The sequence below is a fragment of the Lissotriton helveticus genome, chromosome 11 (genome assembly GCF_964261635.1).
Source record: "Lissotriton helveticus chromosome 11, aLisHel1.1, whole genome shotgun sequence".
Taxonomy (NCBI): Eukaryota; Metazoa; Chordata; class Amphibia; order Caudata; family Salamandridae; genus Lissotriton; species Lissotriton helveticus.
The window spans coordinates 450,405,205-450,421,426 of NC_136072.1; the positions used below are offsets into that span (position 1 = coordinate 450,405,205).

Sequence of the window (16,222 nt, forward strand, 5' to 3'; positions counted from 1 at the left end):
AAAAAATGTTTGGGGATGTTTTGGGTAGTTTTATCGGCCCCTGCATGAGATGGCTGTGGGCAAAAAATAGTACTTGTTCACGAAAGGACACAGGTACTAGAAGCTGTGGCGAATCATCTTGCTTTCCCTTCCGGTAAAGCAGTTCGTCTTGCACGATAAATCTGGGATAACTGCAGTTATCATGAGGTGCCTGTTGAGCTTGTTCCCAGGCGTTAAAAAGCGTGGGGTCATTAGTCTGTGCAAATCTGAAGCTCTTGTCCAAGATCCAAGGATCTGGTGAGAGCAGGGCGGGTAATGGCCCGCTATTCTGGTCAGTGGATCCAAAACCTTTTGAGCCACGTTCAGTGTGGTCCAAACTATCCAATTCTTCTAGAGATGGGTAAGCTATGCGTTCACAAATTAGTTGTGCCACCCGATCACCTTTTTTTACTAGAAAGGTCTCATTTCCTAGATTAAAAAGGACGATTCCTACATTCCCCCTGTAGTCTTCATCAATGACACCGGCTCCTACATCGATAAAATGTTTGTTGGCTAGACCAGATCGGGGGGCTACTCGTCCATAGCAACCGGAGGGTACTGATATCTGAATGTCCGTTTGTATTAAGGCCTTCCCTTTCGCAGGAACTTCATATTCATAGGCACTATACAAATCATATCCTGCTGCTTTCGTAGAGCCCCGTGTTGGTCTAGTGGCATGTTCTGAAAGTTTGGCGAATCTTAGCACCATTGATATCTGGTGATTCTTAACTTCACTAACTTCTCTCTCAAACTGCCCCTTTTGTGTGGTTTTGCTGGGAGGGTCTACCTATAATGTTTTTTTAAACAGCTGAAGGAAACCTGGATTATCGGTTCCGATAATTAGATCTTCCGGTAGAGAGGAAAGTACCCCCACCCTTATACTATGTGGTTTTCCCGAGTCAGGTTCTATGGGAACATTGGCCATGGGGTACGGTTTGATGTCTCCGTGCACACATCTAATGTTTACTTTGCCCCGGGGAATATATTGTGAGGAAGTTACATGTTGAGATTGTATAACCGACTGGCGACAGCCGGAGTCTAGTAGAGCATGTACAGATGACCCATTTACTTTGACACTTACTCTAAAAGAGCTTCCCATTTCGGCCGAATAGAGAACGGCTTTGGGGAGGTACCCGACCTCCATAGGTTCTTCGCTGTTTCTTCTTTTGGGGCATAATCGGGCTATATGTCCCCAATTCCCACAATCGAAACACTGGGGTCCTGAAGTTCCCCCATGTTCTGTCCTCCATGTGTGGGGTCGAAGAGGTTCTTTTACTCGAGGTACATTTTTTTCTGGCCTGGGCGCCGATTTGTTAAGTTTCTCCAGCTCCCAACAAGTAATTTTGGGCTGGGCTCGAGCAAATGAAGATGCCATTTCTACGGCCTGAGTGGTGGTCAGGTTGTGATGTGGTCTGAGCCATTTTTGAGAGGCATATGGGAGTGCTTCGAGAAACTGTTCTAGATATATACGGTCTAGAATTTCTTCCTTGCTGCTGGTTGAGGGAGTCAGCCACTTGTCAGCTGCCATCTTTAATCTCACAAATAGTGTTTTCGGATTTTCTCCTGTTGTACCTCTCTCTCTGCGGAACCTCAACCTGTATGCCTCCTCGGAGTCTAGTCCCAAGTGATCTAAGATAATTCTTTTGATATCTGCATAGGATGTATCTCCTGTAGGATTTGCTACTTGGTATGCGGCCTGAGCTTCACCTCCTAATAAGGGGGCTAGGAAGAACGGCCACTTACTTATGGGCCACCCGCATGCTCTCGCGGCCCTCTAAAAATTTAATAAGAATGAATCGGGATCCTCTCCTGGCTGATATTTCTGGAGAGAAATGGCTGGTGCTCCATGAGCGATGGGCCTTTCGGTTGCTCCTCCCCTAACCATTGGGTCAACCCATGTTTGCTCAGGCTTTCCTTCTAACGCTTTCTTCAATATTTCTCTGTCAGCTTGTGCTGACGTCAGGTGCTGTTCCATCACCCATTCGAGCCACTCCTGGCCTTTCACTAGCTGGTCAACGACTGTTTCCATCTTTTCTGCAGAGAAGGTGTTTATGCCCGCATTCTCCACCACTGTGACGGGCGCAGGAGGAATGGGCAACCAGCGGGTCTTTGTTAACGTAGGGTTTATTGATTTATACAAGAAATCAGTACACGTTTTTCTCCTTTGCAAAATCCGACGAGGTGAACGGCTCCTATCGGACCTTCGAGGGCATGGCTTCGTTGAGGCAGCTCGACGAGTTCTTTCTCGGGTCCGTCGGGGAAGCACTTCGGTCGGCTCCGTCTTGACTCTCGGAATAAACAAGACAAGACAGCACTTGGTGAGTGAACTATTCGGTGAGTTGTACCGCAACCAGGGAAAAGGAGTGAGGACACACGCAACCCGTGCACTTGCTAATGTACAGTGACCAAGTGATGGATGGTGCTCAGGATAGGGGAACACCGGGACAGGGGGAAACCAAGGTCAATTACTGGGACCGCCCTTCCGCCCGGCCCAACCCCTGATTTTGTTCCGTACCTGGGTGAGCCACACACCTCCCCTGGGTGTATGGCTGGGTGACTCGTGGAGTCGTTGGCCTCCTGGCTTCTCCTCAGAGGTACACGTTGGTCTTCCTCCGGTCTCAGCTTCGTCGTGGCTTCTGCAAATCTCTTCCTCTGTAACGCTCTTCTTCTCCTCCCCGCTCCACTCGTCAACTCTCTCCCTCCGGGTGAACAAGCACACTTCCGATTGACGTTTCTACGTCTTGGTGCAGGCCCGCCCACTCTTCAGCCGTCTCACAGTTAAAGGGCCAGTTTACCGTATCGGGTTCTTAATCTTGGAATTCAATATTGATGTTCTGTAGGGAGCAGAAAGAAGGGGATGGGGTAGGTGAAAGTTGATGAACTGTCTCTGGGTCGTGAATAGGAGTATACGGCAGACCCACGCCGTTACACCCATCTTGAGGAATGAATTAAGGATAATAAGTTACTGCCTTTTGGGCAGATAGGTAAATAAAGAGAAATTATGGTACCAGTTATCAGCTAGGAATACTCCATGAGGTGCTTTACCTCAAATTCAGACTCTGCATACAGCTAATTGGGTTCAAGTGGAAATGGATTATTCTGGCCACCTTTGCAAAAAAGTAAAAATCTGTAATGGATTATGCCAATGATGTGTTTTAGCACCCACCTTTTTTGTGTTTATATGTGAAGGATATGCCAACCACAATAAATAGCTCAAACTCTTTTTTCCAAAAATGGGATCAATTCATATTTCCTGTCTCTTTATGCTGATGATTTTGTTTATTAGATTATACTCCAAGGAGTCTTCAAAATACTTTTTTTTAGCTAATATAAGGGTGGAAGAAGTTAAAACCTGTAAACATTTAGGGTTGCATTTAGCCTCAAACCTTAAGTGGAATGATCATATAAATTCTATTAAAACTAAAGCACTTCTGTAGACGAGCTCCCTGGTTACATTTTATTTAATATACAGGGGACTATCCGGTGCATGGCTCCTAAAAGGTTTTTTGCACAAGACCTCACTTCATGAATCGAAATACTGTGTTTGGGAGAAAATAAATTGACATTTTAGATCGTGGGGAAAATGAATACTTTCAAAAAATTGAATCTCCCAAAAGGGACAATGGCACAAAGTATCCAAAGTGAAATTAATTTAACGCCATAGTCACACTTGTCTGATATACATCTTAAACATTTTTATATAAACTTTTATCAGATGATAGTCTATCTAAAATCTGCTGGTTTGAAGTCCAACTCAATGAGTGAAGATGGGCTCAGGCTCTTCACAAGTATAATGCTCTCAAACAATCTTCAAAAGACACTGGATGTTAGGATACCTTTACATCAAAAAAACGTTTATGTGATGTAGCATGAACTATCTATCTGCCATGATATTATTTGTCTCAAATATCTTCCACTGGATTGACCTGCAACTCTTGGATAACCCTAATACTTTTCCATATCTTTATTACTTATCCAAGCTGTCACTTTGTCAAGAAATTCTAAAAATGGTTAGGTTGCAATCCAATTATGGGGGTCCCCGGTTTATTTTTAAGAATTAAGAACGAGGGCAAGATCTACCCCTGTTCTTTCAATTGTTAAATGCACTATTACTCATGTTTTATTTGATTGTCCATTGTTTTTATATTTGCATCGTGAGTTTTTTTTAAACCTTGTGAAAATAGAGTGTAGAAGATAGAATGCTGCGGACGGTCTATCCGACATGCAGTTTTTTTTAGGTTACTATTGGTTTGGGTTGATATCTAAGAGCTTTGAGGAATTTAGATAGTTATTAACAGGAATAGAAATGTTATGTTAAAAAGGAATTTTATAAATATGTATTATCTGTTTTATGGACGATTGTTTTAAAAACATATTTACTATATTCTCTTTCTTACTAACAGTGGATGCAATGACCACATATGGCACTGTCAGAGAACAGGAGCGGTCAATATTGGCTTTAAGGCACACAGAAGACAAATCTATGGCCTGAGAACCTTATTCATAACTATATAGAAACTGTCTGGTCCTTGATTGCAAATGATCCGAAAGATGTACTATTTGAAACCTATTCAGAATACTTTCTCTACAAGCCTGTTTTGTCAAATGTGCGCGAAATAAAAGGCAGTTCCACAATATGGAATCGGTAGAGAGGAATGTCAAATGTTGAACAAAATCTCTGTGCAGAAATATCAACCGTTTCTCTTTAATGTTGGATAGCCTTCGTCCTGACACCCTCTCCATTCTCCCTGTGTGTACCTCCTCTCTTCCTTACTGTGTGGAAGGGTATACCTCTCCTCTTTCCCTTCACCTCTCTACGACCTTTTTTTTAAATATCCAAGTTGATTACTTCCGCTTTTTCCCTCCTATGTGATTTTTCGCTAACAAGTCTCTTTCACTTGTATACCTGCACTCAAGAACCCCTTTCCCTGCCAATACCATAGACCTCTACCCTAGTGTATGTATATGCCCATGGCTATACCCACAGTCCTCTGCCCCTTCATATATACTAGTACTCTACAGGCTACCTCTACTCTTCTGTCATCTATGGGCTTCTCCATGCTCCCTCTAAGTTGCACTCACCCGGTGCAGGTCTCCGCTGCTCTTTTACCCATGTACTTCTATCTCATCTGCTCCACATTGCCCTGTTGCTTCGCTTCCTCACTTGCGTCCCTGTCCCCAAACCCATACTGCCACCCGTTGATTGATCACCTGTGTGGTTCTCTCCTAGCCGTCCCACATTGTTCTCTCAGTCGTTGCTCAGCCGTTAGCGGATTTCCCCTTATTAGACGAGGTCTCATTGAACACACTTATCTTTAGGGTAACCTCGGGTTCGCCCCGCGGATCCTGCCCCTCCACAATATCTCACTTCAGTCACTGATGTCATCGGCCTGGTAATTTTGAACACTCTAAATGCCTCTATCACCTCAGGAAAGATAACCCCGGCCTGGAAATGTGCTCAGGTCAGAGCCCTTTTGAAAAAAACAAATTTAGATATTTCCAACATGGCCAACTATCGACCTATCTCTCTCCTTCCCTGGTTGAGAAGCTGACTGAGAGACATTTAAACTCCACTCTAGTCCACTATCTGGAGTCCAATAATTTACTTCATGACTCTCAGACAGGATTCCGTCCTAAGCTTGGAACAGAGACAGCCCTTCTGGCAGTAACAGAAGAGGCAAGGAGACTTGTAGACCAGGGCGGCTCAGCAGCAATGATCTTGCTCGATCTCAGTGCCGCTTTCGACACTGTTGACCATAACATCCTGCTTGAGCGACTAAAAAATCTCGGAGTGTCACACCTGGCTCTTACCTGGCTCCAGTCCTTTTTAAAGGACTGATTCTTTCAGGTCTCTGAGGGCTCTGTTACCTCAAACCAATGCCCTCTCAGCTGTGGGGTCCCCCAGGGCTCCTCCCTGAGCCCCACACTTTTTAACTCCTATATGGCGCCTCAGGTAGAGATAGTTCTCCCATTCGGCATGAAAATCATCACCTACACAGATGATACCCAATTGTTGGTGGCTTTAAACTACCCTGAGGGTTCAACTTGCGCTCTGGGCACTTGCCTAGAGGCGGTAACCGAATGGATAGAACTATTTCACCTTAAACTAAATGGGAACAAGACTGAACTAATGTTTTTGGGCAAATCTCCATCACCCTCCACGGCGTTTTCCTGGCCGACTTGTCTAGGCATTATGCCTGCCCCAAAGCACCAGTTTAAGAGTTTAGGTATGTGGCTTGACAGCTCCCTCTCACCTAGCCACCACGCTCTCCGCTACATGCTTCGGCCTGTTGAGGATGTTAAAGAAAATTCTTCCTTTACTCTCCTTTCAGGTGCGTAGGATTATGATGCAAACCCTCATCTTGTCCCGCCTGGATTATGGGAACGCCCTCTATTTGGGCGCCCCTCAGGCCACCATTCAAAAACTTCAGGTGATCCAGAACTGTGCGGCTCGCCTACTCCTCCAGATTCCTCGGAGGCAATCAGCGAGACCCGCATTGAGGACACTTCACTGGCTTCCAATCCAGTCCAGGATATGATTTAAGGCCATGTGCCTGTCCCACAGAGCAATTTGGAAAACTGGACCTGCCATTATCCATTCTTTAGTTACTCCTTTTCAACCTTCTAGGAGTCTTTGCTCCAGCTCTGCCTTTCTTGCTACCACAAGGAAAGTACGAAGATCCAGATGAGGTGGACGTTCCTTCTCCTTGAATGTTTCCAACTTCTGGAATTCTCTCCCCCCTTCTCTTCGTAGGGAACCTAACTTACAGACTTTCCGTAAACTTCTTAAAACTCATCTCTTTAGTGCCACCTACTAACTCACTGTGCCCCCTGTCTGTACGGTCCTAAGCGCTACCAGGCCTCAGGGTAGAAGTGCGCTATAGAAATCCAATTTCATTCATTCATTTATTCTCCTCGTCCCACGCGGTCCCCCAGGTTGCTTTTGCCACCACTTCCGCCTCACCTGCTTTCGCACAGTTTGTCTTTTTAGTTACCAATGCAACTCGGATCGGTAACTAAATAGGAAAAAAAGGCTACGACATTTGTGAGCAGGGATGCACGGTGTGAGCACCTACAAAATGATGTGGGCAGCCATTACAAAGGCTTTTAAAAAATAAAATATATATATATATACTTTAGTCATGATACAGAGCATCGAGGATGCTGGGCAGTCTGACTAAAAATAGTCTCAACATGTGACCTACTGGCTTTACCAATGCTTGTTTTGTGTTTTCTTCCATTCGCCCATTGCTATCACTAGACGTTCAGCGCTATGCCTTTTAATCTGGAAGCTGCAACACCTGCCAATGAGTTGGTATTAAATCTTGTACTAGTACTCTGAGGGACCAGCATGTGAAAATGAATATGTGACCTCATCTCTTAAATCTGCTCTGATCAATACCCTAGTTGCAAAATATTTCAGCGGCCTATCTACTACATACATTATATTGATTAGTAGTGCGAGTGAGAGCAAATACGGAGAAGAAAGTGGAATGTCCTTACACAGGAACATATACTAAAAAGAGTTCTCTACATTGGAAACACAACACTTAAATTTAACTGAGATACCAGCCCCTTTCTGTCACTACCAAATGTGAAGGTGGCCCGGTGAGCACTCACCGACTGTGTTGATAGGTTTCCTGTAAGGCATTAGACCAAAACTGTACTGAAATATTCCTCTTCCATGAAATAAGGGCATTGAAAAGCCCATGATCTGCTGCAGCTTCTCCTGAACAGTCCGGAGAAGAGATCCTTTCGGATTTGGAACCTGCTGGAAGAGTTCATTTTCTCCAAAAGAAAACACTGGGACCAGGTGAGCTCTGTAAATCAAAAGTACATGTAATCAGATGACAAGCAAAATGTCAAAGAAAGAAAAAAACACAATAATTGGCAAAACCAAAAGATCTCACGTTCAATAAGTGAATGCCTCTACATTGGCTTTTCTTGATACATGTGTGTTGCAGGAGATCCCCCAACCCAGACCTTATATGCCTCTGTAAGACTGAATCTGCTGGGTGTACTACACCGGTTTGAAATTGGAGGGGCTAAGGAAGAGGAAACGAGGACAACTGAACGTTCCATGATGGGTTAACTGGATCTAATAGCAAATGTAATGTAGTAATTGGATAGAATTTAAATGAGTCACAATGAACAAACTGGGTATAGTAGAAACGCAGCTTAATGTACTAAGTAGCATAATGTAATCAGGGCAGTGGTGTGTAGATGGGTACAAAGGAAACTGGCCACAACATGGTAAGTGAGCATAAAAGATACACAGAATTTTAACTGAGTATAAGGGCATCTGATCTTCTGAATATTTAAAGTAGGCTGGGATGTGCTAACTGGGTATAATGGATGGTAATCGGGGTGTGAAACCCATCCTGGAAAGTGGGACTGAACTGGTAACAATTGAAAAGTCACAGAGTGGTCTAACTGGGGTTTAATGCAAACTGCTGATCACAAGTTAGTGGGCATAAAGTTAACTGACCAACACATAACGGCAATAGCACTGGCTACACAAGGCAACGACAAGTGGTAAAGAGACATAGTCTAACCAATTTGACATATTTAGCAATGTCATGCATAGGCAGCAGGAAACTATCTACCGTGTTCACAACAAAAACAAAAATTAGTGACATCAGTACCCAATTTCTGTGAAGTCACTTCGCAATCACGCTTGCCATGTCCAAAAACCATAACCTTACTCCCGGCTTCAATGCTTCAATTCTAGTCACTGGCCCCGAATATATATCCACGAGTGTGATTTTGACGCATATGTCAAAGAATTTGCTATTCTTCTAAATATTCAATCAGATACTAGTACAATCATTCATTCTTTCATCCGTTCATGAATGAGTTCATCAAAGGAATGAAAGAATGGATGAGTTCTTCATAAAAATATGAAAGAATGACTAATGGATAAGCTTGCTTAGTGCACCCCTTAACTTAATTGTCTCAATTCGTATATAAGGCTTGAAGGGTGGGTGCATACATAAATCTGGGAATGGCCGGATTTTTTACTGTTTGTCACGGTTATGTTAATGGGTTTAACATCAAACACACAAAAAGTGATGGGAAAAATGCTTGCAATAAATCTAACCACTGGCAATCGCTTGGAACAGCATTCCATCATTACTCTTTTGCCCACCATGCCATCTCAGTTTGAACCCAGCTATTTGCAAATTAATCTCGACCGAGCTCCAATAGAACAGTCCAACCTGAACTGCCAGGTTCAGTTCTCTCTGAACCGGAACACAAGCAACTCAAGATCAGTTTCTCCCTGATTGGAGCTCATCAGTCAGGCGTAGCTTGGTTCCAGTGGCACAGCGAACATGGAATTGACATCTGGGCATACCCAAGGCCACTTAGGGCAGTACATGAAACACACAAAAGGTGATGGGAGAAATACTTAGTGAAACCAACGACAATCACTCCGGTTTGAAGGAGGAGCTGGCCTGGCAGTTTGAGCTGGACTGTTCCAATTGTGAATAGCCAAAACTGTGTGGTCTATGTGCTTACGAGAGAGAAAGATCTCTAGCAAATTATTTTGCATCTTCAACTTGGACTACTGTGCTGTCTCTAAAAATCAAAATGGGTTAGAAAATCTTTCTTAACCTCCAAGTGTATTATTAGGTTTTGCAAATTATGCCCTAAATATTCCAAACACAGTTTTGGTCTTGGTTCCTAGAAGCCATACCTCATCCACTTTTATGGGCTTTGAGAATTTTCTTTTTTATAGTTCTGAGGTAATAAGTAAACACATTAAATATATTTGAGAGAAATGTAATGTAATAGCATGATACACACTAGTTTATAAACTAGCAAATCTCAAAAGTAAATACCTCTACTATAAGAAAGGTTGCCAGATGACTCCATGTCATCAGGGACACTATCAGGATACCTCTTTATCACCAAAGATTTGCTTAAAATGTGAAGTTATGATGCATTAACGCATGTCTGCCACATCTATAGTTGATGGGCTTTGGGAATTTGGATACTTGTTCACATGGCTCTGGGATTTCTCCTTGGAACTAACCCTGGGCGTAGTTCGCGAAGTAGCCCTACGCGTAGCTACGCGAAGTGCACTTTGCGAGCTACGCATAGCTATGCGAACTGCGTAGTGCACTGTGCAAAATTCTGTTCGCACTGCTGATTGCGGATACTTGTCCCCACTGTGCAATCAGTGCAAACTGCATCTTGCACAGTGCAAGCGGTCATTTTCTGCCACACGAGTAGATTTCTACTCGAGCGGCAGCTTTCTCAAAGCGGACTGGTAGTTTCTCATCGCAAGTGGTCGCGAGCATACGCGACCACTCGCAATGAAAAACTTGACCTCACGGCATTGAGAATCACGCCGGGAAGTTTATTTTCCGCGCTCGCAATCGGCAACTTTATGTTGCTGATCGCGAACGAGGAAAAAGTCTCGCCGGGATGTAATTTTGCTTGCTTGCAGTCGCCAACTTGACGTTGAGGACCGTGAGCAAGCAAAAAATGACCGCTACGCATGTTCGCACTACGCATATTGCACGTAGCATAGTGCAAAGTAGCGCAAACTTCGCAAACTAGCCGAGTGTAGCATAGTGCTTCGCCCAGGGTTACTTGGAACCCTGTTGGTTTGGCAGAGAAGTTTGATAGTTTGCTGTGGTCTGTATCAATACTATTTGCATGGGTGGGCGTGCAAGAGGACTTTGCCAATGCACTTGTACTACAAGGTGTAATGGTTGTACAATGCCTGTCGGATGGGTTAGTGCTATTTTGTGTGATACGAGTTTGTGTGATAATGTTTTTCTAGCATTTCCTGATGGGGCTGTTGGAGCAACAAACTAATATGAAAAATAGTTTAACATTCAAGGAACACATTTATGATGTTTGAATAAATTGGTAATGCTAATGCAAATCTAAGCACTTTTTACATTTCAGAGAATATATAATATTTGTAGACACAAAAGAAAGGTCTCAGAAGAGCACAATACATGGATTTGTAAAAACAATTTTGCGTCCAAGCCTTTTGCTCACCTTTCAAGATGGAACAACACTAGGATACTAGTTTTGTGCTTTTCAGAAGCTTAATTAATGCTGTTTTGAAATAAGGGCAGCCCTTCAGCAGTTATCCACGTGCCTATTTTAAAGCTGGAATACAATTGTTCAAGTCAAACACAATACGCCCCTCAGCCATATGTCACAACTAGAATGCATCTTCCATAGACCTCTGCGGTGCCATCACTAGCATCAGAGGAAACTTACCAATACATTTTAAGGCCAAAAAAGGAAAAGGGAATAGTACATGGCGACTGCTGAGCACTACTACTTTTTCTTATCAGTCACATTATGCACCCAGACTCTAAGCAGTTCAACATACACCTAATCAGATTTAGGCAACATAAACCTTTGATAACTAAACAAGCTAATTTGTAAAAAACAGAGGTAAAGTCAGTAGCAATTTATTATGCAATTAAGGTCTTAGAGAAGAACCCGGATTATTAGCCAGGAAACCTTAACTAAGGCTGGTAAATACTATCAGAGACGCTTCTGATAACATTACCTGTCATTTGGCGCAAACATTTGATCTCACTCAACGTTAACTGTATGTTGAAAACCATCTTACAAAGTAACCTGCCCCAGGAATCCGAGCCCAATATATAGAGAGAGTTGTAACAGGGAGCCACTAACACTGCCCAAATGAAGTCAAATTTCCACATGTTTAATTTTCACTAACTCTTCTTTACACTGCACGAAAACGTGGTTCCAGCTGCATTAATGGAACACTTTGCATCAGACAAAGAAAACCAAGGTATTACTGTAGAATTTAGACAAGACAAATTGCCAGCAGAGAAGCAAACTGATCAATCAAAAGGTGAGCCTGTGAGCTTTTCAGCTGCTAAGCAATAAAATGATTCTATGGTGATAAACTAGGTTAAAAAAGTACAGCGTTCACCAGTGGCCACAGTGCAGCATTGAAACATCACCTTGAGTATCCAGTGATAAGAAGAATGGATCACCAATGAACTCAAAAGCTTTAACCATCATTAAGCCAACAAAATAACAAAACAACATGGAACAGGCAACATTTAATGCAGACGAGAGGCACAAATCGAGCGGTCAGCATAATCTGATCCCAAGACCCAGAGGACTATTTTTTTTAATTTTTTTTTTAAAACCTTTATTGTATAAGAAAAGGAATACAGTTACAGACTTACAACCACAAAAGCTAAACAGTTATACGCAATACCAGTAGTACAATAATACACAGCTCATCAGCCGACAACCCGAGGGCCGGCAGCGTTAAGGCACGATGACATCTGGAGCTTGTGGTTATAAGAGGATAAATAAAAGGTTTCACATTTACATTTTATAAATAACAAAAATGTTAAAACACAAAAAGAAGTCGAGGCGGTATCAAACAATGTATTGACTGTCTCATACGGCAGGGGGAGACAAATGAGTAACAAAAATTGAGAAATCATGGGAGGGGGGGGGGACCGAGAGCAAGCAATACATCACATACGACGGGAAACTAGGAAACCGAAACGTACAGTCAAGGAAAATGAGGAATGTCGGGAGTTTCAGCAAGGGGAGGAGTGCAGTTCTCTCCTCGGTATGAATTCCATTGACCCCATATCCTTCCCCATTTCTTGGGCCTACCACGGGAGACGTACACGATTTTTTCTCTAAACATGCACCAGTCCATGTTTTCTTCCCAGGTTGTGACTGATGGTGCCCTTTGAGATCCCCACAACTGAGCAATGTCTGTTTTCGCAATCATGTTGCCCAGTGTGACCCACTGAGTCTGAGCAACAGTGCAGTCATTCGGCTCCCAAACATTCAACAAACAGCGTCTGGCCTCAGGCAATAACTCAACACCCGTCACTTCACCCATCACCGCATGTACTCGATTCCAAAAAACCACTATCTCCGGACATTCCCATATAATGTGGAGGAAGGTAGCAATCGTACCACAACCGCGCCTACACAGCCCATCCGCAGAATAACCCATATGTATCAACCGTGGACCCGTGACATAGACACGGTGCAGAATCTTCAGCTGCACCAGTCGGAGACGCGCCGGAATCGCGACCTCTTTAAGGGAGGATATCGCAGCCTGCCAGTCTTCATCGTCCAATTCCAGACCATCGCCAGTCCAAGCGCCCCTAAGCTGTATAAGGAGGTCCGAACGGTCATTGATAAGTTTTTTATAGATGAGAGAGATGGTGCTGTCAGGGACGTGCCCGTCGAGCACTCTATCCTCCAGGGGAGAAGACTCTGGGATCGTAGTTCCAGCTGGGAAAACCGATTCAAGTGCGTGACGGACTTGGAGATATCGGAAATATTCCCTATCACTCAATTTATACTCCTGTTTCAGTTCATCAAAAGTCTTAACTCTGTTCTTAGCCCAGAGATCGCTCACTTTACTGATGCCAATAAGGTCCCATCTATCGAATCCCTTCGACGTCCACAAACCACCCAGTCTCTCCGCAGCATATAGGGGGGTCGCTCTAGTCAGCTTATCCGTCCACCCCGTAGCCGTAGTTGCACTACCCCATACCCGTACCGCCACCCCGGTGGGGCCCGTCAGGTTCTTCCTGGCGGCTCTAGAATAGAGCGCTCTATTGTAGTCGCCCCCGGGCAACTGCCACCTATCCATCTCGAATGCGGGATTCGGAATAGGACCATACATGGCATGGTTAACAGCGCTCAGTTGAGATGCCCAGTAGTATCGTTTAACATCAGGCAACGCTATACCACCGTCGTACCAAGGCAGAGTCAATTTTGCCAATGCTATGCGAGATCGCCCGCCCCACACCAGCTTCCTCTGGAGGCCCTCAATTTCACGGAAATAGCTAGCTGGCACCAGATCAAGTGTGTTTTGGATGGCGTACAAGAATCGAGGGAGAGACATCATCTTGAACAGGGCCGCTCTTCCCAAAGGGGACAAAGGCAAGCCACACCACGCCGCAACATCCGACCGAAGCCGGGCAAGCGGGGGTAATAAATTTCGCTCATAGCGTACTGTGGGGTCCAACGAAATGTAGATACCCAAGTACTTAAAGCCAGCTCTAGAAACGGGTATCGGGCAAATGCGGAGCAGAGAGGGTAATTCTTCTGTGAGTGGGTAGATACAGGACTTGGCCTAATTGATAACTAAACCGGAGTTCTTCCCAAAGGAACTCAAGACGTCAAATAGGACTCCCAGTGACTCACGGGGAGAAGTAAGGTACAACAATATGTCGTCGGCATATAGCTATATACGGTCCTCAAAGTCAGGGGACCACCGAATGCCCCTGAGCGAGGGCTCCCAGCGGAGCCACGCAGCAAGGGGTTCAAGGGCAAGCGCAAAAAGGAGTGGTGACAAAGGGCATCCCTGCCTCGTGCCACGTCCGAGCACAAAGGGTTCCGAGGCCCTGCCGTTGACTACCACCTGAGCCAGCAGTTGCTCATACAGAAGTCTAATCCACCCGATGAACTTAGGGCCAAAGCCAAACTTAGCAAGGGCTGCCCACAGATATGGCCATTCCACCGTGTCGAAGGCCATCGAGGCATCAAGTGAAACCAAGATGGCCGGCTCATCAAGAGACCCCGCCCTTGCTAAAACGCCATGAAGACGGCGGAGATTGAGCGCAGTATTTCGATGGGGGATGAAGCCAGACTGGTCTGGGTGTACCAAGTCACTGATCACCGTAATCAGCCGGTTTGCCAAAAGCTTCGCCAGGATCTTGGGTTCCACATTCAAAAGCAAGATCGGCCGATACGATGAACAGTGTTCACAGGACTTGCCATCTTTATGAATGACCACAATGGACGCCAGTCTCTGGTCCCGCGGAAGGGACCCGAGATCTTGCGATGCCAAAAACATCTGACAAAGATACAACGCCATTTTGTCAGGGCACAACTTGTATAATTCGACTGGTATACCGTTCGGACCTGAGGCCTTCCCCGAGCGAAGTGACCGGATAGAGAGCGCTACTTCATCGGTGGAAAATTCCACCTCCATAAGCTCCTTGTCAGAGTCCGACAGGCTAGGCAATGCGATATCACGGAGCAACAAGTGCGAGTCTTCCTCCGGTCTATCCGAGACCGGCGCGTAAACCTTCTGAAAATGCAGGGCAAAGACCTCCACTATCTCGACCGGGTCCACCACTCGCGTACCATCCACTCTTTCAACAACAGGCACCACCCGATTCAATCTATCCCGTTTGTCTAGCCAAGTAATCAACTTTCCCGCTTTGTCACCCACATCATACAAACGCCCCTGTTGCTCACGATTCATTGCCCTGGCCGCATCAGTCACCAGGGCTCTATACTCAGACTGTTTAAGAGCCAAAGAATGTAATCCCTCAGGTGTAGCCCCAGACTCCATCTGTTCCTCCAACCCAGTGATTTCATTTTCCAAGCCCACCACTTCCATATTTTTGCGCCTCCTCTCGTCAGCAATCAAAGATAGAGTCTGCCCACGGATCACCGTCTTATAAGCCTCCCACAAGGAGACTGGGGAGGACACCGTCCCCTCATTCTCAGCGAAGTAGAAATCCATGCACTTAACCACCTCCGTTCTAATTTTGGGGTTACGAAGATGCCATGGGTTGATCGGGGCAATCCGACCCCCGGCCCCCAGCTGTACGTCAATAGTGAGCCAGAGTGGGGAGTGGTCTGAAATCCCCCTAGCTAAATGCCTGATTTTCCTTACAGAGACCATCTGCACCGCTGATACAAGGATGTAATCGAGTCTCGACCGACTCCCATGAGCTCCCGAGTAGAAGGTATATTGGAGCTGTCCAGGGTGCAGCTGCCTCCAACAATCCGCTAGACCCAACATATCCCAAAAATTTCCCAGCCATAGTTGCGATGTGGGGAGGAGTCTGGGGGGACTACGATCTTCCTCTCCACTGACGACTGAATTAAAATCGCCACCCACCACTAACAAGCCGTCAGGGAACCCCAGAACCACCCTGCCTAAATCAGTAAATGTGGTGGACTGTAGACCAGGCGGAACATACACAGACAAAATGGAGATCATCTTCCCCTCCAATCGACCCGTAATAGCCGCATAGCGGCCTCTATCATCCAGCACCGTGCCATCTATCTCCAGGGGGAGGGAGTTCCTAACCAAGACGCCCGACCCCCTCGATCCGGTGGTAAATCCAGAGTGGGCCACCAAACGGTAGCCCCGTCTATTCAGTGCGTGGCACGTATTTCCTACTAAATGTGT

General features: G+C 45.2%; 1 protein-coding gene across 1 annotated transcript in view; it reads right to left on the reverse strand.

The window, feature by feature from the left end:
• Nucleotides 1–16,222, reverse strand: part of LOC144791307 (2-acylglycerol O-acyltransferase 1-like) — a 423,435-nt gene that overhangs the window by 37,174 nt on the left and 370,039 nt on the right. The window contains exon 5 of the mRNA XM_078665973.1: nucleotides 7,639–7,838. Within this exon, the coding sequence (XP_078522099.1) occupies nucleotides 7,639–7,838 (200 nt within the window). The remainder of the gene's footprint in view (nucleotides 1–7,638; nucleotides 7,839–16,222) is intronic.